The sequence below is a fragment of the Scleropages formosus genome, chromosome 25, assembly GCF_900964775.1.
Source record: "Scleropages formosus chromosome 25, fSclFor1.1, whole genome shotgun sequence".
NCBI lineage: Eukaryota > Metazoa > Chordata > Actinopteri > Osteoglossiformes > Osteoglossidae > Scleropages > Scleropages formosus.
Genome location: NC_041830.1, coordinates 9,517,397 through 9,543,880, shown reverse-complemented (window position 1 = coordinate 9,543,880; position 26,484 = coordinate 9,517,397). Strand labels below are relative to the sequence as shown.

Here is a 26,484-nt window from a genome sequence, read left to right as displayed (position 1 = left end):
AAATTGGACAATGAAAAGACAGGACAGGAAAAGCATGGACTTTTTGAGCTGCCATACAGGAGAATACTTTTAAAGACACCAAGAGCAGCCAGGAGAGCAACCAGATGGATCTGTTGTCAAATCAAGCCAAAACTGTCTCTGGAAGCAGAAATGATAAGACTGGGGTTATCATACATTGGACACATCATGAGAAGAATGGATTTTCTTGAAAAGATGATGATTGGAGATGATGGAGGAAAAAGAAGAGGATGACCAGTAACAATCACGGTGACGATGGACAAACCTCTTTCAAAACTAAGGACATATCTGGAGGACAAAAACTGTTTGGAGTCATTCTCCGTGGTTGCAAAGAGCTGACATTTTTACCATCAGATTTTCAGTACTGAATTGGGATTGTTCTTAATCTTTATAACCCTAAAACAATTAGCAATAAATCACTTGATTTTCTCCATATCATTACCAACCAACCAACTAATTTCAATAACTACTTGTCCAGAGCAGGGTTGCGGCGAGCTGGAGCCTATCCCAGAAACATTGGGCACAAGGCTGATGGGGGGGGGGGCACCCTGGATGGGATGCCAGTCCATCACAAGGTGACAGGTATGCACCCAGTCACACAGCTGGGCCAAGGTAGTAGAGCAATCCACGGGGCAAGTACCTTGTTCAAAGACACTACAGCCAGAGGAGCGGCTCAAACCTGCAACCTGTGGAACCAAAAATAGCTGCTCCAACCACCAAACCACCAGCCGGTCCCCGTATCATTACTGCCTCTCTCTCTTAATCTACTTTTCTTGGTTTCTTTTTTGGAAAATGTGATATGCAGTTGTTAAAAACGGAAGTGTTCAGTTCCCCCTCAGCAGTTTTACATTTCATTTTCCAGATGGGGCAGAAACATACGATTAGAAGATGAGTACAGTGGTAGCCCCCCCCCCCCCCCGTGAAAGAATAAGTAATTCAGTACTTTTTAACAGTGCTACGCAACTTCATTACATATGTACCACCCTAGATCTTGTGGTTTTCAAAGGAATGCTTGTTCTTAAAAGGCTTAAAGGTAGCTAGTTCAATATGAGCAACTGAAGTTTGGCCTCTTATGATATTGGAAGCAATTTACAATATGATCAGCAGAAATCTAGCGTGATTGCATTTTTGTTATGCATATTTGAGATGCATGGGTTAAGTTATATTTACATACTGAAAGCACAGGCTCATGTTCAACTGTCTATAATGTACAGCTTAACATGTTTATACATTCATTGTGTAAAATTATATGAAAATAAACCACTTATTCGATTTCAACCTATTTTTATTGACTCCTTATCATTTAAAAACCTGTTAATAATCCACACCCACATTGAATTTATCTGAATATCTGGCTAAACACGTTACATAACTAAATGTGACAGATAACTTGGAAAATACGCCACGATTAATATGCAGGAACGCCGGAAAACGCGGAGGCATCGCGAGACCGTCCCACGCGCTGAGGCAAGAACTGAGTTTCTCCTTAAGCGGAAGTGACGTCACGGCGGCAATGGCGACTCGCAGCTTGCTTTCGGATTCAGTGATAAGTAAAAAGAACTTTTGATGCCTGCAGCTTGCATTTTTCCCGTGATTTTCCTCCCGTTTGTCTACGTTTTCGTTAAAAGGAGGTATCGTTGCACTCGAAGTAACTGAACCTCGACGACTCTTTGCCAGTTGACGACTAACTAACTAGCTCAAAAGCTAGGGCAGCCGGGGGGGGGGTACGCTCGACGATGCTCAAGAATTTTGCCAGTGTGTTTTTGAAATTTTTTTTTTTAATGTGCTCTAATTGAGGAAGTGGACGTTTCCGTTCTCGTTTTATCTGATGAGGGTTGCATCCAAAAGTTGATCGTAAAAGCCAGCGGCGACCCTCTCACGTTGACTGGTGTCTAAGACCTGATCACTGGGGGGGGGAGGAGGAGAGAGGGGTGATCACCTCCTCTCCTGGAGTGGGTCACACAGCCTCGGTATTCTCGGCTCCTCCGTCGCCCCGTCCCCTAGTGTCACCATGCTGAAGACCCGGCAGTGTTTACTCGGGATCCGATCTCTCCTCGGGATGGCGTCCAGAATCTGGGGCTTCATACTGTACATGCTCAGGAAGCACCTGCGCACGGTGAGTCCCTTATTCTATCACTTCAGTGAGTGCTAGTAGCCATGAGTGTTTCATCCTCAGCCAAGCATGTGCAGCGTGCCTGTCATTTTGATTTGTTTGCAGCTCTCCGTGCTCTTTGAAAGAAAAGAGGATGATGATGATGATGATGATATGGCTGTCTGGGAACACTACCTCCCCTATTCTGACTGTCACTGAGGTCATGTAATACCTGGGATGATGTGGGGGGGAGGTGTGATCACTTTATTTTCATTCATTTTATGAGGCAACCCCACTGACAGCTGTGCATTGGGAAAATATTTCTATGACACACATTTACATTTATTCATTTAGCTGATGAAAGTTATTTACTATGTTAATCTACTTACAGTTATTTACCCATTTATACAGCTTGGCAATTGAGGGTAAGTACCTTGTTCAAGGGTACTACAGCTGGAGATGAGATTCAAACCTGCAACCTTTTGGGCCAGGCACTCCTAACCAGTACGGTGCCAGCCGTGATTTGTAGGGAGTTAAGCCTCACTGCATAGATGTGAAATCTTTGCAAAGTGTGTAATGTCCTCTGTATTAGGCATTTTAGCATGTACAGTTTGGAAAATACACTTAGGAATGTCTCTTCTGGAGAGAGAAGCATTGTTGGGTCTCAGGGAGTTAAACCATTATTTTGATTATGTGTGTGTACTTGGCTAAGTGGGAGAATGTGTATTAAGAGGTGTAAAAGATGCAGATTTTTTATTTGTTGTGACATACATATTGAATACTGATCTGTTTTTTGTTTTGTCTGTAACAAAGTATGTACACAATAACTTTCTGCTTCACATTAGGGAATAAACATTTTGGTACTGTAATACTTATAGAATATTTGATTAAAGATGCAGTCATGACATATGCTTCACTTATGAAAGTCTTAGACTTCCATGGGTATATATCACCTGTTTATATTCTATCAAGTATTCATGCTTAATAGGCCAACAACATTGTGGTAATGAACATTTTTCTTTTCCCTACTCTGCTGAACTGCAAATCCTGCTTCAGATCATCCAGTACCAAACAGTGCGCTATGACCTTCTACCTCTTTCACCCATCTCCAGAAACAGACTCAGTGAGTACATTCAGTTTTTGCCACTCTTGTGTGGATCTGTGGTGCTGGAAGCTTTCCTTCTGTCCTCAGCTACAGTTTCCTTTAGAGATTTTGTTGTGCTCTTCATCCTTTAGATGCGGTGAAGAGGAAAATCCTGGTGCTTGACTTGGATGAGACGCTCATCCACTCACACCATGACGGGGTCCTGAGACCCACAGTGCGGCCTGGCACCCCCCCAGACTTCATTCTCAAAGTGAGCAAGCATTTAGCACCTCTCTCTGTTTCAGTCTCTCTCTTTCCCTCATTTTGCCTGATGCACACATGTATACACACACACACACAAACAAAATCTCCTTGAGTTCCGTACTGCTTCGTGTCTGCACTGGACACCCACCCCGGTTTGAAGTGTGAAGCTGAGAAGTACAGCACGGTGTGTACAGTACAGCAGTAATGGTTTTATTTATCTCTCAAGGTAAATTAACCCCTCGTAGCCCTGAGTACACAAGTTGGAACGCTGTGTATTTATGAAAAAGTTTAAAATAGCATGTCATATTAATATTCCAACACATCATATACAGCTTGACATATGCCTTCATAAATTGACAGTTGTAGGTGTCACATAAGTTAAAGATTGCCATAAAATACATAGAGCAACCCTTTTTCTGTCTATATTTTGTTATTTTCTTGTAGGTCGTTATTGACAAGCACCCAGTCAGGTTCTTTGTACACAAAAGACCACACGTCGACTTCTTCTTGGAAGTGGTGAGTGACAAGCACGTCATTTGACAGATCAGAAAGTTACACCATATGAGAACACACTCGGTGATTTATGTTGTTTGCTGTATGCACTGTGTGTAAATGTTGTCTTGGAAATGTGCCTTCTGCATACTCATAAAAAGCTTCTCATGATTGTCTGAACACACTTCTCTGTGAATTGGGTTTGGATTTATTTCTTAGTGAGCTGATCATCTTTGTTCGCTCTCCCTCCCGACACCTCCAGGTGAGTCAGTGGTACGAGCTGGTGGTGTTCACGGCCAGCATGGAGATCTATGGTTCCTCCGTGGCCGACAGACTTGATAACAACAGGGGCATCTTAAAGCGCAGATACTACCGGCAGGTACTGCTCAGCTTCTGTGACAACCATCTACAAATTTGTGGCTTTACATGTCATTTTGTCATTTCATATCAAAATTAACATGTTTCAGGCCCTGTATGTCTCGATCGTATTTAAAGTGACATTTTCCATTCTTGCTGTGGCCTGTTTATATACTTCTATGTACCTCACATTCCTGAGACCATGGTGGACATGTCCATCAGATATTGTTGAGCTACTTGTAAACTACTGTTGGTACCATTGTATGGTGGGCAACTGTTTACCGAAATGTATTACACAGTATTGTTACCACACTCTATTAATGTATTCATAATCCAATAAAGTTAATAGCATCATTATTCTGCCATAAAATAGTGTGTCAAACTCAATAAAACACTGGTTATTTAAGAGGAGGAGCCATACTATATTGCTACAGAAATTAAACTGAAGACAAAAGTAAACCCCTCAAAGGCAGTCATGTTTGCAAAGAGAACTGAGGTGCTGCTGTTGGTGTTCACAGTGCCGGACGCAAGCTTGTCTGGTGGTGTATGATTTCAATAGCTGTTGGTCACGCTCCAAATTTTTCAGCCGTCTGCAGGATTTTTTAAAAACTTATTCTTAATGGGAGGGTTGTTAGATAAAGAATTATCCTCTGAAGAGGATTTACAGTGTTTTGAGTAGACATTAGGACATAACTTATATCTATGTCTGTGTCTTGTTCTTCTCTGTAGCACTGCACGCTGGATCTGGGCAGTTATATCAAAGATTTGTCAGTGGTTCATAGTGACCTCTCCAGTATAGTCATCCTGGACAACTCGCCCGGAGCGTACAGGAACCATCCAGGTCAGTGGGAGCATACACTTCACCCTTCTCTCAATCCCAGCCCCCACTTCAGAGATACCCACACTGGTGGTGAGTGGCAAGTAGCAGAATCTCAGTTCAGCCATGAGTGCCTTCATTTTGCATGTGCATTCATTTATTCAAGAGATTCTTTCCTCCAAAGTGAGCACCAACAGATGGAGAGGTACACGTGCGAACATGTAATTCATGGAGTACTAGACCAGCACCACCATTGTTGCCAGCATACATTCCACAAATAGCTGTTTATAGATTAGAAAGAGCTTTTTTTTTTTCTTTCATTTTTAAAAGATAATGTAGTGAAAGTTTATGGAGTATCGAGGAGATCAGAAGATGAGTGGGACCGAAAGAGATGTTTCGAGACTCACTATTTAGTAGTTCTGAATGAGAGATGGAGCTCATTCAACCACATTTCAGCCAGAATAAAGAATCTTCAGACTTTCGATTTTGGACCACTTGTTCTTGCAACACCAAATGGCCAGAGGAGCAAAGTGGTCTGCCTTTATCCTGTTTGTGTGCTTTCCATTGTTTGTTTATTCTTTGTCTGTCTGCCTCATGTTTGCCTTACAGACAATGCAATACCTATAAAATCGTGGTTCAGTGACCCCAGCGACACTGCACTTCTAAACTTGTTGCCTATGCTGGATGCACTAAGGTGAGTGTCCATGATATCATAACTTTACCCAAAATAACACCCTCTTCATTTACTGTAGCAGACCAGTTCTGTTCATGGGATGTTCTCCTCATTCCCCCAGACCAAACTTTGACATCCACACCCTCTTTCTCTGCTCTCCCCCACTCCTTCTCCCCAAACCTTATGCTCCCTTAGGTTCACTGCAGATGTCCGGTCCGTCCTCAGTAGAAATCTTCACCAGCACCGGCTCTGGTGATTGCTTCTGTGGGGCTTGTCTACTCCCCAGCCCTGTTTTTAAACAATACCCTCCCTGTCGCTTACTGACCTTCCACCTTCTACTCAGTGTTGACAATTTTCTCTCCACCCCCCCTTGGAGAACGGGACTGAGCACACAGGGGGGCCTAGAGACAAACACAAAGGAAGGACCTGTGGGAGAGTGGTAGCGCAAGCTGGAGACAAGTGGAGTAGCCAGCTTTTAATTTTTTTCTTTCAAAATGGAGTCTTAGCCTTAAAGTTCCCTGTTACCGTGTTTGCAGGAATTGGGCGTATCGCTCTGTGTGTGTGTGTGTGTGTGTGTGTGTGTGTGTGTGTGTGTGTGGGAGAGAGAGTGCTTGTTTTTCTGCTTGCTTTCTTCCCCCAGGAAAACAGAACTATTAGCATACAAGGATGCATCATGACAGACTATGAAGCCATCCATTCACTCCTGCCATCTTTTTCTTTTTGATTTCCTTTTGTCTGTAAGCACATTGTACAGAGCACCTACAACACTTTCTTTTGTTTGTTTAAATTCAGTTAAATTTTGAAGGGCTTTATTGGTGTCTTTCTTCCTCTTTAGTTGACTCCTTCTCCAGTTCAGTTCAGAGACGCTCTGTTGCTTTCACTGTCTGTCACCTGTTTCTTTCCGTTCCCCGTGGAGCCGAAAGATTGAAGATCCATTCTCCCAGATGCTCTTGCTGGAATAAAATGTTATCGAGACAAGCTGGAACAGTGGCGGGGTAGTTGTGTTCTTGTCAGGGGCACGTTCTGTTATGTTTTGATGCTGATTTTATGTCAAGACAGGGGTATCCAGTGGGTTCTGCTTGGTACACAAAGCTATATCCAGAATGTATGAAATTTGAACAGGTCTTAGATTGGTGTATTTAAAAGTGTATAAAAATGTCAGTTGCTGTTTTCTATGGAATCTGTCTCAATATAGACCAAAGTGAAGGGAGAAAGAACAGAAATAAGAAAATAACATGGTTGCGTATGAATAATTGCCTTTATTGCTGAGAGAAACTGATTTGTTGTTGGGAAGACACCGTTTTATTACAGTCTGTCATCAATAAGCTACGATGCTTTACACTTGACTACATATTACTGATGAGGTCTGGCTCAGTTTTTGTTTTTATCTTTTTTCATACAAAACATGCACTTTCTTTGTTACCTTAAACTTGAATTTTAGTTTTAAAATATTTTTGTTTTAAAATATCCTACACCCTTACCCCAAATGTCCCAATTCAGCAGTTTGTCAGGCTTCAACTGGCTTCATATCAGCATCCGTGTATGGGTCTGTGGTCCCAATAAATCCCCCATTGCCCTCATTGAACTCTCACATCGTCTGCTTTTATTCCAGCGGTCGGAAAAGAAAGTCTTTGCTCTTAAAATGTTCATTTTCACAGTCACATGTACTAACATTACAGTGATTTTGCACTGGACTTCATCATCAGCTGTTTATTCAGCAGTAAAGAGAACAAATTAACATATGTTTGCTGGAGCATTTCACACAAATTTAATTTGTTGTGCCCTTACCTTTTCTTTCGGTTGCTTAGAGATGGCACTTTCTGTCCAAAATGGGTAATTTTAGTGAATTGCTTCTGTTTTATTAGCTGTGCTGGAGGTTAAGGGAGCACCCCTCCAATCTGTGTATGTAAATGTCACTGCCTCCTTACAGTTCACTGTTTCCTATTGTCTCTTTTATATATAAATAAGAAAACAGGTATGTGAGACATTCACATTAAAGGCCTAGAAGCTGATGAAAACGTGCTGTAAACTGTCTCATTTCATCATCATCATCATCGTTCATTTTGTTCACCCTTCGCTCCAGTCCCTGTCCATGGTGCTGACTGGTGCTGATTTTACAGGGTCTACTGACATTTCCCATCAGCTCTCAAGGGCTCACGTCTCTCCCAGAATGTTTACAGCTCCACGAAGAGGCACAAATCATTTGAACTCGTTAGGATCAGAACAAAAAAAAGTGTGTCCGTTTGGGGTTTACTGCGCTGCCGACAAGCGGGAGCTCCGGCGCCGTGAAACAAAGCCACCTCTCACGTGGTCGCTCCGCCTCGAGCCCTCAGCCCGCTCGCGCCTCCGCTTCCGCAGCTTTCCCGGTCCCACTCGAGCGGAAAAGCTCACGTGACACTGTCTCGCCAAACCGCAAGCGGCGCCACGGAAGCTACGTTGGAATTACGTCAAAATTGTAACATACGCTATGTCGGCACTGCCCCCTCGCCTCGCGTTACTCCATTGCGCTGGTTACGCAAGGTACGCAAACGTCGTGAATCCCGCCTGTGGCGTCGTTGCGCCATCGCTGCTTCTGCCGTGTTGTTGTTTTCGGATCCGACAGCCGCAGTAACAGAAGCGACGCCCACGGTTCGGAGGCAGAGAAACACACCCAGACGCGGGTTCCACGGACCTCTCGCACCCTCGAAAATGAAGTTTCTGTACAAAGAAGAGCATCCGTTCGAGAAGAGGCGGTCGGAGGGGGAGAAGATAAGGAAGAAGTACCCGGACAGGGTGCCAGTGAGTATCCCGGGACGAGCTGCTAGCGCTAGCGGCTAATGCTAGCCTCCCTTTTGCAGCAGCAGCAGCGCGCTAGCCGTTAGCGTCAGTCAGCGATATACATACATATACAGCAGGTTTACTAACGTATTGTCAACGTTTGAACAATTCTCGTGACAAGACACAAGTCCAGTTTGTTTGATTTATCAGCAGTGCTGCCCTTCGTCTTCATGATAAACTAACTCATTATTTTCAATTTTGCCACGTAACCTGCTGCTCCTCCTCGCGCTGGCGTCACTTTTTACTGTGTCGTTCCGTTCGGCAAACACACACGTCATTTTCAAGGACAGCAGAGTAAACACGGATATTTCAGGGACAAGTTTCACGATCACCAAAAAAAAAAAATAATGTGTAAATGTGGATGTCGCCGTGGATACGGCTGTTAAAATGGTCTCCGGGAGGCCCGTACAAACATCTCTTCTAATAGTCTACTATTATTATAATTTATGTCAAAAATATTGACTTAATGGCCACATTTAGGGTTTAAAAACGCAGTTAATGAATCTCTGTAAATATATATTGCTGTCGGCCATCGCATATGTTATGGTATTGATGCTGGAAGAAGGAGGACTGCTTTAATAGTGGAAATGTTTACATCCCAGGGGTTTAATAAACGTCATTTCCCCCAGTGGGGGGATGGGGGGTTGGGGGGGGTGTCAGTTAGATAAACACCTGTCACCTTGACTGGTACTGGGGTGGACCAAAAACATGTTATCAATAGTACTCGGAGTTACAGACAAATACAGTAACTCCCATTGACAACTGATGCCTTTTGCTCTTGTTGATTTCTTATCATCATTCATTTCACTCATTTTTTTCTACAAAGCAACTTATAACATGAAACAGCTTACACTTATTACACTTACATTTATACGGAAGGATCATTTTTACTGTTTCAGTTCATTGTAAGTATCCTGCTCCAGTGCGCTACAGTTGAATCAGGGATTCAAACCTAGGCCTTTTGAGTGCAAGGTGGTGGCTCAAAGCACCACGGCACCCGCTTCCCCTTATTTTCCGTTATTTATGCTCTTTACAGCATCCACAGTTGGCAGGCAGATCAGCAATACACAGTCGTATGTACTTGAAGGGTTTTATAAAATAACTTTATATAAGGTTTGTCTCCTTTGGAATGAACTGAGTTTGTTCACTGTTTATTAGTGTGGTTCTCTTCATTCCAGGTGATAGTGGAGAAGGCTCCCAAAGCCAGGATAGGGGATCTGGACAAGAAGAAATACCTTGTCCCTTCTGATCTCACAGGTAACCAGCATTTTGTGAAAAAGGGGCAGGTGGTACATGTCTTTCTAGTATCATATTAACACAGTTGTCTAGATTGATACATTTTACCTGTTTGGTATTCACAAGTACTTCTGCTAATTTCTCTTAGCAGGTTTACGTTTTTTACTTGAAATTTGCATGCTGCTAATGAAATGTGTGCTTTTGAAAAGTTTTTGTCATGAATAAACCTTTTATAATTTTTAAAAAATATTCTGTTTTTTTTTTTTTTTTTCCCCCCCCCATTTAACTGTAAAGTGGGTCAGTTCTACTTTCTGATCCGGAAGCGGATCCACTTGAGGGCTGAGGATGCACTTTTCTTTTTCGTCAACAACGTCATTCCTCCCACGTCGGCCACCATGGGGCTTCTGTATCAGGTGCATCTTCTGGCCATGCTTTGTGGCAATTATGATTTTCATGATGAGGGAAAGAAGAGACTTACAGGAGTGTCCTGTAGAACCCATTAGCATTGTTTTCACATTGAATGGTTTGCTTTCTTTTTTTCATACCTTGAAAGCAAAATTTAATTTTCCTCTTTCTGTTCCCTAGGAACACCACGAAGAGGACTTTTTCCTGTATATTGCTTACAGTGATGAAAGTGTGTATGGTGGAAGACCGAGGGAAATGTAATCACTCATCACTGCTGATCCTCATCTCTTTCCAACATCTCAGACCTGCAAAATAAAAACCTGGTTGAGCTGCTGACAGGCCACTGGAGCAAAAAGTCTAACACAGTCAACACAGTTCTTCTTCACATCTGTCTGTCTCAGTAGCTTGGTTCATTTCTCTTCTCTTCACAGCAGTCTCTTTCTCTAAGCTCTCCATCTCCCCCCACAACATTTGCACTCTTCCAGCTGCAGTTTTTAAAGTTGTAATACAGTTTGGAGTTAATATATTAGCTTGCCCTCTGCTTCTTGAAAATCTTTTGATGGCCAATCATGTATCAACAGAGTGAGGTGTCAGTGGTGAATTTGTGGGTCTCTTTAACTACAGTTAAAGAACCATGATCAGCTGTGATCAACTATTTTTTTGTACCAATATGTGTGTGCAATTAAGTCTACCTTAGAATGAAACTGAATTTAGACAGGCCCTGTTCATTTTGAATGAACAATGTGTACTTAAGTGTACTAGTAGTACAGCTTGAAAACTTTTACATTGGTGGCATATAACTGAAGCACTGAAGAGTTCTCTTTTTCATGTGTTTTTTCAGCTATTACTGCTATTTTGACGTATCAGTACGTCTAGCTCATGTTGGGATTTGGTTGTCTTCTATTACTTATGGTCTAATTTTCTGTTTTTATTTCACGTTTGAACTTTACATGCAGCAGTGTTGCTGTAAGCTGTCCACTCACAACCATTATAAAACTGGTAACTCAGATGCTTATTGCGTACTGTTCCTCTTTTTGGTTCCCGTTTTAACTATTTTGAGATGACACACTTGTTACAGTTTAGTATTGTTTTAAGTCATTACCCTTTGTTTCTGTAAATGTAAAAGTAGTTCAAATGGGTTTTGAGAGATAGAAAAAAATGTTAAAACCTTAGAATGCAGGTTAATTTTAAGAGTGCTTCAAAGACTTTCCATGAGTGTTAAAGAGCACTGCTTTGAAGGAGGTGAGCGATGGACATCATGACTCAAGTCCAGGTGAAAGGTGATTAATGTGTGTTTGCAGTGAGTTAATGAATAGACCAAGATTTTTGTGACTCAGCACTTGGCATGGATGTGTTACATGTAACAACTGCAATGTGAGAACATCCCCAGATTTCGTTTAAAAAATGACTCAGAACAATATAGAGCATTTCATCTGTTACATTAAGTTTGAAGGGGGTGGAGCCTTAACAGTCCAGTAGTTTTTTTAAACAAAAAACAGCAATTTTTAGATATTACATATATTACAACTATCCCAGAGGAAATACAACAAAGAAAAATGGATAAAAAAATAATAAATATACAGGAAAAAAGACCCTTTCATTACAAATAGGGTAAGATGTCAACAGAAGCACAGCTGTTGCAGTTTTTGGGCTTTTTAGAAATTATAACTGTTCTTGTAATGTTTAATTTCTTTTATAAATGGGGGAAAGAAAGGATTTCAATGACTAAACTAACGTGTAATATTTGGCCAATAATAAGAATATAAGATTAATTATATATGGTACCTATTATTGTGATCTCTCATATTTGTAGAATCCAAACAACATGCTTAAAAGTAAAGGGCAGATCAGACGAAAACCGAGATCCTACTGCATTGAGAAGGTCTGACCAGAATTTCTGCGTCTATCTACAGAATCAAAATAAATAAATTCAGAAGCATTAAGTACAAATCACGACTCCAAACCGGAAGCACTTTGTAGGCGGACCTTTTTCGCGTTATTTCACCGAAACTGCGCCACTTCCCCGATGTATTTATTTTTTATGAACACAACACAGTAGTATAAAGAAAATAACTAACAGTAATAAAGATACGTATAAAAAAAGGGAAAAAAAAGAGAGGAGTCGGGGAATTCAGGTTTAGATTAAAATGTTGAACGATTTACTAAGTATAATAGTTTTTTTTAATTAGTTGAATCTTGTATAGTCATAATGTACTGTTTTATTATATTCGAGAGCGCAATAAAGTCAGATTTCTTTTCGAGAATTTGCATTTATGGAACTTCCCCAGTGTCCATCGCTAATTGCAGCTGGACACCAAACCGGAAGCACTTTTCCTTCTGACCTGTGTCTCGCGCTGCTACAGCGGAAGTTCGACGCTTCCTCAGTGCGCCACCAAAATATTCTGATAGCTGCCGTTTAGCAAAGGCTAATATATTTGCGTTGCTCGTCTTGTTTTGTTTACAAACTAACCGAACAATAAGAGAGCTGCACACAAGGGTAACAAAGGTGCTTAAACTTGGAGAAACGTCCATTTGAAGATTCCAACAGTTTTGTTGCAAGTCTGGTACGCGAGCCTGCTGTGCTCACTTAGCTAGTAGCTAAACCGTAAACGTTCAGTTTTGAGTTTGTTTTCATTTAGTTCGGAAATAGTTCATAATGGAAGTATATAAATTAAACGTATTGCCTATTTAAGATATCTTAATATAACTACTCTCAGGTTTGATGGTTTCCAATTGCGTTACTTTTTGAGGTTGATGCCGGCTGACGACGTCTTTCGCCTCGCATAGCACCGGACGGACTCAGACTGCAAATGATGTTTCGGGTTGAGTTGTATACTGTGTAAATGTGTTACCTTATCTCGAAAAATACTTTCTACAAAAAGACAATATCTGTCGAATATATTTTATGTTATATGTTATATATATGCCACTGCACTAATGATTAGCGTGTAGTAGCTCGTTACGTGCTCGTTGTTCGTTCCAATGCAAGTGTGCAGTTTTTGTTGCTGTTTCGTGCTCTATGATGTACGTTTTGTTTTTTGACACTGTGTTGCTGTGTCGACAGCTGGCTCCCCCACTGCCCACAGCCATGCCTGCCCTCCTTGAGAGACCCAAGCTGTCCAATGCTATGGCCAGAGCCCTGCACAAGCACATCATGAGGGAGCGGGAGCGCAAGAGACAAGGTGAGAATCTGGTTCACACACTGCCACCCTGCTGCAGCACTTTGAGATTTTAATATCTTGCATTTCTGGCAGTCTCTTCGGATAATGTGATGACTTACACACTCTCTCTCGCCATCTCAGAAGGGTCTCAAACCCAGTTCTTTTGACACATTTCTCTCGATCTCTTCTCAGCTACAGTCCAGCACTATATGTTGTGAATATCTATGTATTTGCTATTTGAATGTCACTTGTATAAGCAGCTGCTTGAGTTAAGTAACAACAAAAATCATATCAAACAGGCTGTGTTTTCATAATCTTGTGTATGTGTCTAAGACTCTTGTTGTTTCATGCAGTTTTTTTTAACTATGACAAAAGTTTTGACTAAATGCATAAATATATCAGCAGAAGTAATGTGCAAGTTGAGGGTGGTGTTAGTGTGTGAACCGTCCCTTATGATTTTTTTTTTTTGTCACAGAGGAAGAGGAAGTGGACAAAATGATGGAACAGAAAATGAAGGAGGAGGAAGAGAGGAAGAGGAAGAAGGAGATGGAGGAGAGGATGTCCTTGGAGGAGACTAAGGAACAGGTGAGGGAATGGAACAGGAATAAATAATAGAAAGAAGAGATGAGACCCATGTGACACTTTTAACATGACTTAGAGGGCCAAAGAAAACAATTTGGTGTAATGGTTAAATGCCTGGGCTTACAATAATTGTAAGTTAAAATCTAAGGATTAGAACAGTTGCTGTACTCTTCTGCCTGTTTCTCACTCTTCCCATTCGTTCTGTAGTAACTCCTCGGTCTTAATAATCTGCTCTTTCTAGATTATGAAGATGGAGGAGAAATTGCAGGGCCTGCAGGAGGAGAAGCACCAGCTTTTCCTTCAGCTGAAGAAGGTGCTCCACGAAGAGGAGAAACGCCGGAGGAAGGAGCAGAGGTGAGGAGCAGAGGGAGGCAAGGAGCAGCAATAAATCACGGCACTCTGACAATGACAAGCAGGGCTGTGGATGACAGATTCTGGCAGTCTGCATTGCTTCACAATTTATTTGTGTGTTGTGATACTAATTTTTTAAAACTTTGATATGGTAGTGTGCATTTCAGTCAGACCTGTGTGAAAACCTGGTGCTTTGGAATGACATCTTCTCCTTTCATAGTGACATGACAACCTTGACCTCAGCCACCTACCAGCCCAACATGCCCATCCACTCCGGGCAGCACGTGCTGAGCATGCAAGGTGTGTAAACTGATGCTGTAGTTTCTAAGGGGCTACTCCCAACCATCAAGGATGAGTCCACTGGGTGAAGGATGTGAAACTGACTGCTTCTCTTTTTCAGAAGCATAAATTTAACTTTGAGAAATGATCTCATCTTTCTGAAGGGATTTCCCCCATCAATGGAATCTATACAATATTGTTCTAGTGTACTTGGTAGCGACATTTTAAAATGTTTTAAATGACGTGAATTCTTTTGTCCGCTTCCCTATACGGTAGAGTCCCAATTATCTGGCCTTCCATATTATCCAGTTGCAGGTATTTTTTCATCCTTATTATGCAAGATATTTTTTCTTAAATGCCGCTAAAAACCCATCCAGTTTAGAACTGCCCGCAGCTTCAAACAGTGATCTTCACCCCCTCTAAACATCTTGCTCCATAGAAAGTCTGTTAGTTATGTGCTCGAATGTGACAACGCAATAACTGATTTAATTTTATTTCTCTTTAGGATTTTGTTTTTAAAACATTGAAATAATGATTGCTGAATAGAGTTGAAAATGGTTTTGTAGCTTTTTGTTTAACTGCTGAGTTAGGTCTAGCAATCTAATTTCAAGTACAGCTCATATTATACATGGTTCTGTATTATCCAGCCCACTGCCAGTTTTGTTTAGGCTGGATAATAAAGACTCTGCTGTACTCTTATTTCCTTTACCTCTAAATCTACCTGCTTGTACTCATCTCTTTCCAACCTGCTTGACCCTTTCAGGTAGTCCAGTGAGTCATGGTCGTCCGGGAGCTCTGCTGGGAGAGCGCAGCAAACAGTTGTTCCAGTCCCCTGTTATTCCTGTGAGTATGAACAGCGTATGTACCCTACGTCTCAGGTCTACACCACACGTCACAAAATACTAGGTAAACTCTGGTTTTGGATGCTGCCTATCAAAGAATCTTGACATTTAAAGTTGAAAGTACCTTGAAGTTTTCTTGAAGTATTAAGATAAAGAAAATGTTGTTGTAGCGAAGTGTGCCGTGAGCGCCTGTTGCTGGCTGTTGTCATGTGACAGGGGCGTCACTTCCAGGCCCAGCCTGGCTTCAGTGCGGGGAGTTCGGAGCACGGCCAGTACACATCAAGCCAGACCGCTCATGGGCCCTTCGGGGTCAGCCAGCCGCAGCACGCTTCCCCCTACGCGCCGGGTCAGCCTGTACCGGTCAGCTATGCCAGCAGCTCCCAGTTGAGAGGTACTTGTGTCCGTTTGTTTGTGTTTCGTGTGTGTGTGTGTGTGTGTGTGTGTGTGTGTGTGTGTGTGTGTGTGTGTGTGTGGAGCTTTCTCTCGCTCTTCTTGATCTCGTCTTCCTTTTCATTTGTGTCTAGGTGCATCTGCGTTCCAGGCCATGCAGTACCTGCCTCACCAGCAGCAGGCTTACACAGTTCACAGCCACTTCACCTCACAGCCAGGTGTGTCCCTGCTGACTGCTGTCTGTGTGTGTCTTTGTGTGTGCTCACATGAGCATGTATACCTACGTCCAACGTTTGGCTTCCCCCCCAACGTTCACAGGTTTCATCTCCAGCACTGGGATCCCTCTGCAGAAGCAGCTGGAACATGCCAACCAGCAATCAGGCTTTACTGACTCGGTGAGTCTTGTGTGAGGTGTGACCTCCAGAATCACAGCTGGTCCTGGGTAACAGCAGCAGAGCCTTTTCTATCCTTTGTCATTCCTTCTTTGTGTGTACATGCATGTAACAGAGCACCCTGAGGCCCATGCACCCCCAGGCTCTACACCCCAGTGCTGCTGGTCTGATGCCCAATGCCTCCATTGCTGTGCAGATACCCCCAGCCAAGGTGAGCCAGCAGGTTGTCAAGTTCCATTAAAAATAATTGTATTAAAAAGGTTCCTCTTCACATCACTGTGCTGTTGTTCTTTTGGTATTTTCCTGACAGTCTGGCTTACCATATGCTCACCCACCACGCCCAGCCTCGCCTGGGGGCTTCACTCACGGGACCCCCCCACAGCAGACCCATTCAGTGAGTCCCACATTACCAGGCTCCTGTTGCCTTTCATGTTCAGACAGCCCTGCAATTATAAACCATATTGAAGGGAATCTACACAGACTAGCTTGTTTATTGTGACAGTCTTCTGTATTTGACATACGGTTTCTGCCGCAGGCTACCTTTCAGAGTTCCCCACAGTCAGCTCCTCGTCACGCCTACCTCTCACACAGCCAGTCAGGACAGAGGTTCTATCACCACAGCAAGTAACATTGTTGTGTCAAGCGAACAAAGGAGAGAAACGTCTCAGCATTCTTTTTTGGTTCATTGTGTCCCGAGTTCAACGTTCAGGACTGCTTAATGTGAGATTTGCATGGCCGAATTATGTATTCTGAATTGCTGCACAGGGCAGGTTTGTGTTTTACATCTTTTATCAGACAGCAAAAAACTGCAAATGGTACTACTTGTAATTATGTTCAAATTGCAGAAATGCCTCTTCTCAACTAGCAAAATCTTTTGTAGATATCATTGTCTGTAAATAAAAATCCAAATAAGTACTGCCATATTTTTAGCAAATTCATAATTAGTGAACACAAGTTTTAATTGAAAGCCAAGGATTTACTATAAACCTTTGTATATACCTTTGTGTGTAAATGCAAAACTACAGAATGTATTATTGTAGGGTATTAATTGTAAAGCCTCCCCAAACTGTCAGAAGGTTTATATTAAAAATCTAAATTTTGTATTTTACAAATTGATTGTGACTGCACTTGACAACAGCAATGAGATGGTAAAGTTTATTTTCATTTGAGATGTATGTCCTACAAAATAAATGATCAGCAAAAGCATATCTTGATTGTCCTGTCCATGGCACTCTGGGATATGGCTTTGCTACAGGTGGTGTTGACTAGGGCTCTTGCTAGCAGGCATGAGCCTCACTCCTCTGGGATTGTTCTGGAGTATTATCTTTTGCATGGCCTCTGCTCTAATCAAGGTCCATTCAACCCACAAAGCTGGCCTCTGGAAACTTTTTCCCTCTGAGGCCAAGGAAACTACACAGGACTAACTCGCAAGCACTCGACATGCAGTTTAGTGTTGTTTGCTGGAGGCATCTTGCATCCTCAATGAGCAAATTCCATCTGCAAATATGAGCCTCTGTGGTTCATAAAAACAAAAGAACTCCAGTAAAACTTTTTTTTTATCATGAAATTTAACTTTCACAGTAGTGGTATTTGATCTCCGTTACAATCTGGTTTGACTGTCCTTTTTTGATAATTGCATTTGTTGAATAGTAAATTAAAGGAGTGATACAGCATAAGAAAGGTTACCTCAATTCACAGCTGTTTTGAGATGGATGTAGGACCACATTTAGTGATTCTATTCTGCAAACTCATTCCATATTTTCTCACAGCTGCTGTGGGTTGAGAAAGTCATGTTCACATTTGCACACTGCATCTATATTCCTGCACGTGGCAGCTTAACAAGTCACTCTCCCGAGTTCCATTTTCTCTTTTTATTGAGTAAGTTACAGAGTAAGTGCCTGTACCTTTCTGAAACAGCAGAATTTAACAGAACAGAAAAAGGTTTAACATTTGATTCCACAGTGAAAAACAAAAACACTGAAGGGATGGATTATGGAAGCTTTTCTCTCCCCAATTTTTTTCCTGTTTATTTCCAAGATGACATGAGCAACAGCCACTTAAAAAAAAAAAAAAAAATCCTACCCATTCAGTTTTCTACAATAGATACTGAAAGTACTAAAAGATGAGTGGAAAACTTCTACAGGTGGCGCAAACACTCAGAGCAGGGGGTGGCTGTTGAAACAGCAGGCTGCTGCAGCTCTAGTAGTCTCCCTCCCACTCCGCTTTTGTCTGCTGTGTTGTTTCAGCGCCTGTTTCAAATGTGTTTGTTGATGCATTTGATGCCCCAAGTTAAATTTGGGTTTGGGGGGGCAACACTAAAGGCATTTTAATAATGAAGCTAATCAAATGTCAGCAGAGGGAGTTCTGTGACGGAGAAGGCCTGCTGTAGTGCAGCCCCCAATTGTGTAAACCACCTGCATTCCTGTCTAATAAATAAATATGAACATAAATATGTAATAAATAATTTAGATGACCCAGAGGTTGACATCTCAAAATGTTTTTTTTTTTTTTTAATGTTTTAAAATTAATTTATGGGGAATGTTTGGGGGATCAGAAAACTCAAAATCTATATCTGTGGATTATCTACAATATCAGTAAAATCTCAGCCACTTCAATAAAAACTAACTGATGTGTCTCAGAAAAATCTGCAGGGTAAATAACTTTTTCCCACAGGATATCTTTAATATCCTGTGCAGCTCTTGTGCTGCATCAGATCTGCACTCTACACAAAATGTGCACGTTGTCACGCCATTCCCACCCCTGCGGCAACATCACATGATAGCAAGACATCAATGCGCAACGAGCGGCTAATTCCAAACCCAGCCCTTTTCCTACTTTTACAGCAGTAATCGGAGGGACAGGAAGGTATGTAAAATCACATGTTTTAGTTTCACTATGGTTCCCGTGTAACTGCTACAGTTTCTGTGAAGCAAGACTGCCGACGGTGAAGTTTCACTGTGTTAAAATTATATTTGCACGGCAGCCTGAAGGTCAATGAGAACCTTTGAAGTTACATAAGGAAATTAAAAACAAATAGCAAACTTTCCTGCAATGCTAGAACTAAGTATTTTTCCATTTCCACCTTTTACATAATTAGTGAGTAACATAGCAATACCTGGTGAATCTGTCACCACTCCTGTCCCAAGCTGCTGTTGGAGGGGTTCTAGATGGTGTATGTGAGGGGAACAACTTCTATTGACAGTTTCTGGCATTATTTAACACACAGTCTTGATAAATAATGCTTCATAGCTGGAGTGAAAGATTAAAAAAATAAAATAAAATGCTATTTTCCGATATTTGACAATCTGTTTGTATGCTTTGCATCTAGTAGTTATACAAAAAATCTAGAAATGTGTTTTTAAACAGAACCAAAAGAGGAGAAAAACCGGTGTTTGACATTAACAATGTATAGTGGAGCTTCAGCTTTTCACTGTAAGAACTGCTAGTGGGACAAATTACCCCTTTATTACCCCACTTAAAACTTTTCTTTCATACTGGCAAGGCCTAGATCACAATAGATCACAAGTGGGCTGGACACAGAACTAAAAGTGAGGGGGGGGGGGGGGGACAACTTTTAGTAACACACTTAAGAGACTTGATGAAAACAGGATGATGTTAGATACAAAAGCCCTTAAAATCAGTACAGAAAAGTCACTCTGTTGTCATAAGGGAAAACAAACAGCCGAGAAGGGCTGATTATGACTGCCATGTGGCAAGCTATGACAATATCCACCTCTGTTCCGTTATATACATTTGCAGATGTTTCGTACATATTTTCCGTTTACACTGTCCAATTTCGTTTCATATTCATTTCCTAATTTTTCTAGGAGAAAAAGGAAGAAGGTAAAGGGAGTGCGAGAGAGAGCGAGAGAAGGAGAATGAGATTACGAGAAAAGGAAGAAGAGCCAGAGGATTGCAATGCTGAGGTCTTATTCTGTCCTTTAACTGGGTCCAGAACATCTCACCAACACCTAAAGATGAGCAGGGAACAGGAGATGAGAAGCAGGAGTTGGAAGAAGGGAAGGGAAAGCAGGAAACGGGGGGGGGGGGAGAAAAAGTAATTACAGAATGAACTGATTGATCACAAAAACAAACAGCATTTACATCTGTCAGAGTGTGGAATGACTATCTAGTGCCACAAAAGAGCAGCAGTTTGGGAAGACTGGAGGAGAAAGGCACTGTGTGTTTGTACAACTTCACACATTCCGGAATGGTCTACAGTCACAGCTGACATTAAGGATGTCAGTGTCCGTACTGACGTCATTAAGCATTACTGATGTCATAAGGCGTAATGTAATTTGCACAGCTGCTCAGCGAGACTTGAATGTTTGTCAGGAGCATCACGAGTACGGTGTCCTGCTGTGGCTGATCTGCATCAAGGGCTGGGTTCACAACTGCGAGAGGATGTGAGGGCTTTTCTTTAATAATAATAAAAAAAAATTGACTTTTTGTGTCTGTATTGCATTTTAAAGGGGTTACAAATGGACAAGAAATTTAAACAGCAAAATATAGACTAACTCCTCACCTTAGAAACAGTTGGGACTGGAAGCTGTAACTTGATTTGACAATAATTCCAAATTCAGTTTTACTGCTAAATCAAAGTCAGCAAAAGCTTAGAAATAAAGGTGTCCCTCAGTTTATTTATGGGTTAGGGTCTATATAAACCTCCAATAAGCTATAATAAAAACATGAAGACTTTAACATCATTCTTCTTAACTTCAATCAATGTTAAACTTGAAAAATGCTGCACACATTTAGTTTTATGTTGTTATTGATCACTGACATTTAAAAACACCAGATACGAGCTGGAAACACTGGCGGTGACGTATTAAGGTGGTCCCACATTCCTATTTGATTTGGATGCTTTACTGCCATCTGTTGGCTGGTAGTGAAACTACATGTTCATTTCACTAACACACACACACACACACACACACACACACACACACACACACACACACACACACACACACACACAGTTTGAAACCACTTGTCCCAAGCAGGGTTGTGGTGAACCGGAGCCTAACCCGGCAACACAGGACACAAGGCTGGATGGGGAGGGGACACACCCAGGACGGGATGCCAGTCCATCACAAGGCACCCCAAGCAGGACCCCAGATCCACCAGAGAGCGGGACCTGGCCAAACCCGCTGCACCCCCTCATTTCACAAATATTTCGGAAAATATATACGTAAAAAAAATTCAATTTACATGTATTCATTTAGCAGACACTTTTCTCCAAAGTGATATACATCTCACAGAAAATACAATGTGTGTATTACATCAGTAGAAAGAGAGACAGATGTAGATATGTGATTCTAAAGTACACTTAATTTGTTACTTTCCACTACATGAACCAATGTACATCACACAAGTAGCTGCATAAAGGTTTATCCAAATAATCGACCATTCCTAATCACATTCCTAATTTTTTTTTAATTAAACATTTACATTACATGAGTAGCTGTGTGAAAGCTTATCCGTTATTCAACAGTTATGATCTCGAAGTTACAGAGCATGAACATTTACACATTACATGAACTTAAGAGACTGTGGGAGAAGTGAGTCCGGAAGAGGTGAGGTTAAAACAAAATAAAAAAAAAAAAAGAAAAGGAAAATGTTTTTATCTGAAAATTTGTAACTCAGATGTTCATAACATGAGGAACCAGTGTTTTCCCGTGAGATGCAACATCTACACTATGAACAACCAGGCCAATGTGCACGCACAACCTACGGACACTAAACAGTGACACTGGTCAGGAGCACTAGTTTCCAACAATGTGCTGCAAACTGTTAGAAATGTAAATGAGGAGTACAGTAGGTGAGAGATGAAACAGGAGAATGACTTACCTGTGCCACTTTACTTAGCCATGGCTTTGATAGCTACTGCACATTCCTCGTTCATAGCAGACAGGACAGTGATCTGAACAAGTGGATGGAGGCAGGGAGGAAGATAAGCAAATACAGACCAGACAAGAAAATAAAAAGCCCAATAATATTCAAATGCCAGTGTAATCTATATTAATGGTGCATTAATTAAAGTGGAATGTGCAGCTGCAGTGGGACAGCAAAGGAAACTGACCAAGATCTCCTCTCCAGCCTCAAACTTGCTCTCGATCTCCTTGCCCAAGTCACCTTCTGGCATCTTGAGGTCCTCTCTCACCTCACCACTGTCCTGGAGCAGGGACAGGTACCCATCCTGGATCCCAATGAGCTGGTGAAGGTGTCGGGTACGAGGTTGAAACAGCACAGAAAATGAGAGGAAATTGTATGCAGACAGGGAATAACCAAGAAGAGATTCAATTTACTCCTCTGACCAGATCTTCTCTTCCTCAACATGTTCCTTCTCTCCCATACCTATGCTTACATTCCCTCCCTCCAACTCTAATACATTCAGTGTCCTCCCTCCCCAATTTGCACCTGGTAGTCCATCCTCTTGATGTTGGGGACATCCATGTTGTGTGTGGAGGGACAGATGTCCTCATACTTCTTCCCAGAGAAGATATCTATTCCAACCAAGTGGACCTGTTGAACAGCACAAAAACTGAGTTACACGAAGGCAACTCTGGAACTTCAGGGACTGTGTAAGGAAACGGTCCAATGCACAGAAGAATGGTAGGTCAAACTACCAGAAGTACCTCCCCAGTGAATCTCTGAGTAAGGCTCTCAACCTGGACTGCCGCAGTAAAAACCCACTTTGCGGACTCCAGAAGCTCGACCTCGGCCCCTCTTACCTTGGCATGGCCGTGCTTGCCGGTCTTGGAGGTGGACATCTCCACAATCTTGCAGGGTCGTCCCTTCAGCACGACGAATCCGTTCTTGCGCAGGGCGGAGCACTGCATGGGAAAGGTGGCAGACGCCCCGGCGTCGCCCGTTTGAAAGTCCAAGTCTGCATCTGCCATGACTGCTGGGAGAGATGGGATGTGATAACAATGAGCAAGACGTCCACAAAGCAAATTGATTATGCCATTATTTCAGAGTAGACTGTATAATATTGTGTCGTTTAAACAGTGGGACTATTTTCGAGCCATTTTTGTTCAATGTGTCATTTATAGCTACCAGAATTAGTGTACAAATAAATGCTGCAATTCACCATATGACTGCTCAGAACTCCAAAATCACTTTCACTTCCAAGTCAGAATCAACAAAGGTTTAATAATAGACACCTCTCAATTGTTTTTTGCAGGGTAGGTTATGTAAAGGTCTTGTTTACTTCTATAATACAGAAGTATATATTATTCTATACTCCATCGTAAGAATATCCAATAATATTCTATACTCTCTAACTGTACAAGTCTGGACTCACTTTGCCCATGATCTATTAAGTTCATGTAATGTGTAAATGTTCATACACTACAGCTTTGAGATCATGCCTATTAAACAATGGATAAACCTTCATGCAGCAACTCCTGTAATGTAATGTAAATGTTGAGAAATATATATTTAAAAAAAACAAAAAAATTATTACTAGGAAGATGATTAGGAATCGTTGATATTCGGATAAAATTGTATGCAGCTACTCGTGTGACGTACACTGGTTCATATGGTGGAAACTAACTGCACTTTATAATCATGCATCTGCATCTAAGTGTCTCTTCCAGCTAATGTGATGCACAAATTGTCTTTTCTATGAGATGTACGTCGCTTTGGAGAAAAGCGTCTGCAAAATGAATACATGTAAATGTAATAAAAGAATGTAAAAAGTGTTTTAATTTAACAATTTTATTGTCTCAAAAGTAGAAATAATTTACCATGATTAAAAATTAAAATGTTTTCTCCTCAAACTGCTATTCAACAAAGATCGTAGACTTTTTCATCCCAAAAACATGTGTAATATTCTTCCTCGTTATCGATCACTGACACCAAGGAACACCAGATAGGAGCTGTAAACACTGGAACTGAGAGAAATTGGGTCCCTCACTCATATTCTCTTTGGGTGCACTTTACCGCCACCTATCCGCTCATCAGGTAAATACAGGTGGCATTTGATCCTTTACAGACAAATTTAGTCCCTTTTTGTAGCTTAAGCCTACAATTATTAAATAATTTTGCACTGCAAAATAATTATGAAATATTATCTAAAACTGACCAACAGTTTTTGAGCCAGCCGATTCATTAACAATGGTACTGGTACACCGTTCCTTATATTAACGGAATCGAACAGGCAGCAGAAGTTTTTTGACAGAATTACAGAAAAACTGAGACATTAAAATAATTCCAACGGTGTCACCAGCTATTTAATGTCACACCACAAAGAAGGATTGCCAGAACATAATGGCTTGAACTTAAATTGGAGAAGTCCAAAGTTTATTGGGAGGAGAGATAGAGGTTTATGAGGGGAATTTATTTTGAGAGATTTCTTACAAAGGCCAGAGGGATAGCTGGAGATTTATTATAACAGAGAGATGGAGATGCACAAGGGCAAAAAGAGGAATTTATTATAAGAGGAAGAGTGATTTACTGAGGGAGACTTATTATGCTGTAGGTACATTTATTATAAGGGCCATGCTAGAGGGAAATTTGTTATAACGGAGACATTGATGTACTATAATGGACAAAAGGAGATATGTTATAAGGGAGAAGAAGAGTGGACACTTATAAGGGAGAGATGGACATCTGAGGGACTGGGATTTATTTAAAGGGATGCAGGGAGATTTGTTATGCAGGAGATTTGCTATAAGGGAGGTTTATTTTAAGGAAGAGAAGATTTATTATAAGGGAGAGAAGGAGATCTGTTACACGGGAGTGGCACATGATTTTGGGGACAGGGAGAAGGCTAAATTAAAACAAATTATGTGCGGTTCTTTCTTTACTTACTGCTTGTTTAATGTAAAGAGCCATCAGAGAGAAAAACGGGGGCCTTCAGATCTATCACTCCAGATGCAGCATCGCTGAATAGTCGCGACTGTGAAATAACAGTAACGACTTGGCGAAATAAGGCACGATGACATGTATCCTTGCGGCCCAAACCGAAAACACCGTCGGTGGACCTGAGAAGCCGCGTCGCGTGGCCCTGCAGGGGGGTGATCACGCGCTGCCGCAGCGGTCCAAACGTAAGGCCGCCCGACAATCCGAATCCGGCGGCTTTCGTGGGCACGGGAAAAAAACCCGCAGACGGAACCACGGGCGGGGAGCAGACGTCTGATCTGCAGCCACGCGGGGATGTGTGCGATTTCCCCGAATTCGCTGGCTGATCCACGCGAATCACGCAGCACACGCACTGGCACCACGCGCTTCTCTCGGATTCTGCGAATCCATCGAGCCACACACGGAGAACATGGGAGAGCGGCGCGAACGTGGGCCACGCCGGGCCTGACGCGCAGCGCGCACGATACGGGACACGGAACGCGCGGCCCGCGAAGCTCGCGCTCGGCGCCGCACGCGGACAGGCGGAGGGCCGTGCGCCCTGGTGTCGCGTTTTCGCTCGTGCTCGTGCTCGTGCTCGTGCCCGTTTAACGCGCCGCGCGGCTGTGCGGTAACCGAGCGGACGCATTTAGACGAACACACTGACTGCGCACGGGCGGCTTTCCAGCGCACTTGCACTCAGTCGCTGCAATTTCTCACGACTACAGCGGTATTTCCATATATTTAACAAGATTCCACGCAGAGCGGCACTAATGAAATATGAACCGCAGGGGCACATTGACAATCATTGACCGGTGACTGTCAGCGCACTGACCCGACAGCACAGTATGATTATGCTTATGGGCGTTACGTCTAACGGAGCCCCGATGGTGACAGTGACATGGCATGACAGCTTAGAGTGGTGGACGAACCTCGTGGGGTACGAGTGGGGGGTGGGGTGGAGCAGGGTAGGGATTCCTGTTCATATCTCGAGTAATGAATTAATCACTCACCTCGTGCGCACGCCTTCCCTCTACCAGTGTGTGTCTATTCCACTCTCTCTGCACCCCTTCACTTCCACCTTCTCTCACTCTCTCTATAATTATGTTTTTATTTTCTCTCTTTCCGTCTCCGCCGTCCTGCCTCCTCGCTGCGGTCTGTCCTTCTTTCCTTCACAATGTCTTCCCTTCCCTTCTCCTCCTGTCTCCGTTCTCCTGTCCTGTTTCCCTGTATGCAGCGCGAGGAGGACCGCCGCGAGACCGAGCTTTCCGCGAGGCCACACCGTGCAAAGCGCCCCGTCCCCTTCGCGCACGTCCACTTCGCCCCAGACCCCGAGAGGCAGAGAGGCAGGAATCCCGTCGCGCTGACAGCTGTCCGACTGCGCAGGC

General features: G+C 42.4%; 4 protein-coding genes across 9 annotated transcripts; 3 read left to right on the top strand and 1 right to left on the bottom strand.

Moving 5' to 3' along the window:
- The first annotated feature begins 1,527 nt into the window (after positions 1–1,527).
- Positions 1,528–7,925, top strand: ctdnep1a (CTD nuclear envelope phosphatase 1a). The gene is made up of 8 exons (XM_018731395.2): positions 1,528–2,134; positions 3,167–3,233; positions 3,347–3,465; positions 3,903–3,974; positions 4,213–4,329; positions 5,037–5,148; positions 5,734–5,818; positions 5,993–7,925. The coding sequence occupies exons 1-8, from the start codon at positions 2,030–2,032 to the stop codon at positions 6,051–6,053; spliced, it is 738 nt and encodes a 245-aa protein (XP_018586911.1). The 5' UTR covers positions 1,528–2,029; the 3' UTR covers positions 6,054–7,925.
- Positions 7,926–8,305: 380 nt separating this feature from the next.
- Positions 8,306–11,264, top strand: gabarapa (GABA(A) receptor-associated protein a). Its single transcript, XM_018731396.2, has 4 exons — positions 8,306–8,575; positions 9,793–9,871; positions 10,145–10,263; positions 10,436–11,264. The coding sequence occupies exons 1-4, from the start codon at positions 8,486–8,488 to the stop codon at positions 10,514–10,516; spliced, it is 369 nt and encodes a 122-aa protein (XP_018586912.1). The 5' UTR covers positions 8,306–8,485; the 3' UTR covers positions 10,517–11,264.
- Positions 11,265–12,609: 1,345 nt separating this feature from the next.
- On the top strand, positions 12,610–17,487 carry gps2 (G protein pathway suppressor 2). Of its 5 annotated transcripts, none has more exons than XM_018731332.2 (13): positions 12,705–12,761; positions 13,006–13,077; positions 13,320–13,437; positions 13,892–14,001; positions 14,240–14,352; positions 14,570–14,649; positions 15,392–15,471; positions 15,702–15,861; positions 15,995–16,078; positions 16,179–16,255; positions 16,368–16,463; positions 16,563–16,646; positions 16,788–17,487. In XM_018731332.2, the coding sequence occupies exons 2-13, from the start codon at positions 13,066–13,068 to the stop codon at positions 16,878–16,880; spliced, it is 1,107 nt and encodes a 368-aa protein (XP_018586848.1). In that variant the 5' UTR covers positions 12,705–12,761; positions 13,006–13,065; the 3' UTR covers positions 16,881–17,487. The 5 variants fall into 5 exon arrangements, with proteins under 5 accessions (XP_018586851.1, XP_018586849.1, XP_018586848.1 ...); XM_018731331.2 differs by having other exon boundaries at positions 12,706–12,761; positions 15,687–15,861; positions 16,788–17,486; XM_018731334.2 differs by having other exon boundaries at positions 12,706–12,761; positions 13,006–13,094; positions 15,687–15,861; positions 16,788–17,486.
- A 621-nt stretch (positions 17,488–18,108) lies between these two features.
- LOC108921706 (eukaryotic translation initiation factor 5A-1) lies at positions 18,109–26,484 on the bottom strand. 2 transcript variants are annotated; one of them, XM_018731336.2, is made up of 6 exons: positions 26,110–26,484; positions 22,987–23,159; positions 22,673–22,777; positions 22,335–22,466; positions 22,103–22,175; positions 18,109–20,223 (listed from the first exon to the last, which is right to left on the bottom strand). In XM_018731336.2, the coding sequence occupies exons 2-5, from the start codon at positions 23,152–23,154 to the stop codon at positions 22,113–22,115; spliced, it is 468 nt and encodes a 155-aa protein (XP_018586852.1). In that variant the 5' UTR covers positions 23,155–23,159; positions 26,110–26,484; the 3' UTR covers positions 18,109–20,223; positions 22,103–22,112. The 2 variants fall into 2 exon arrangements, with proteins under 2 accessions (XP_018586852.1, XP_018586854.1); XM_018731338.2 differs by having other exon boundaries at positions 22,987–23,156; positions 26,110–26,483.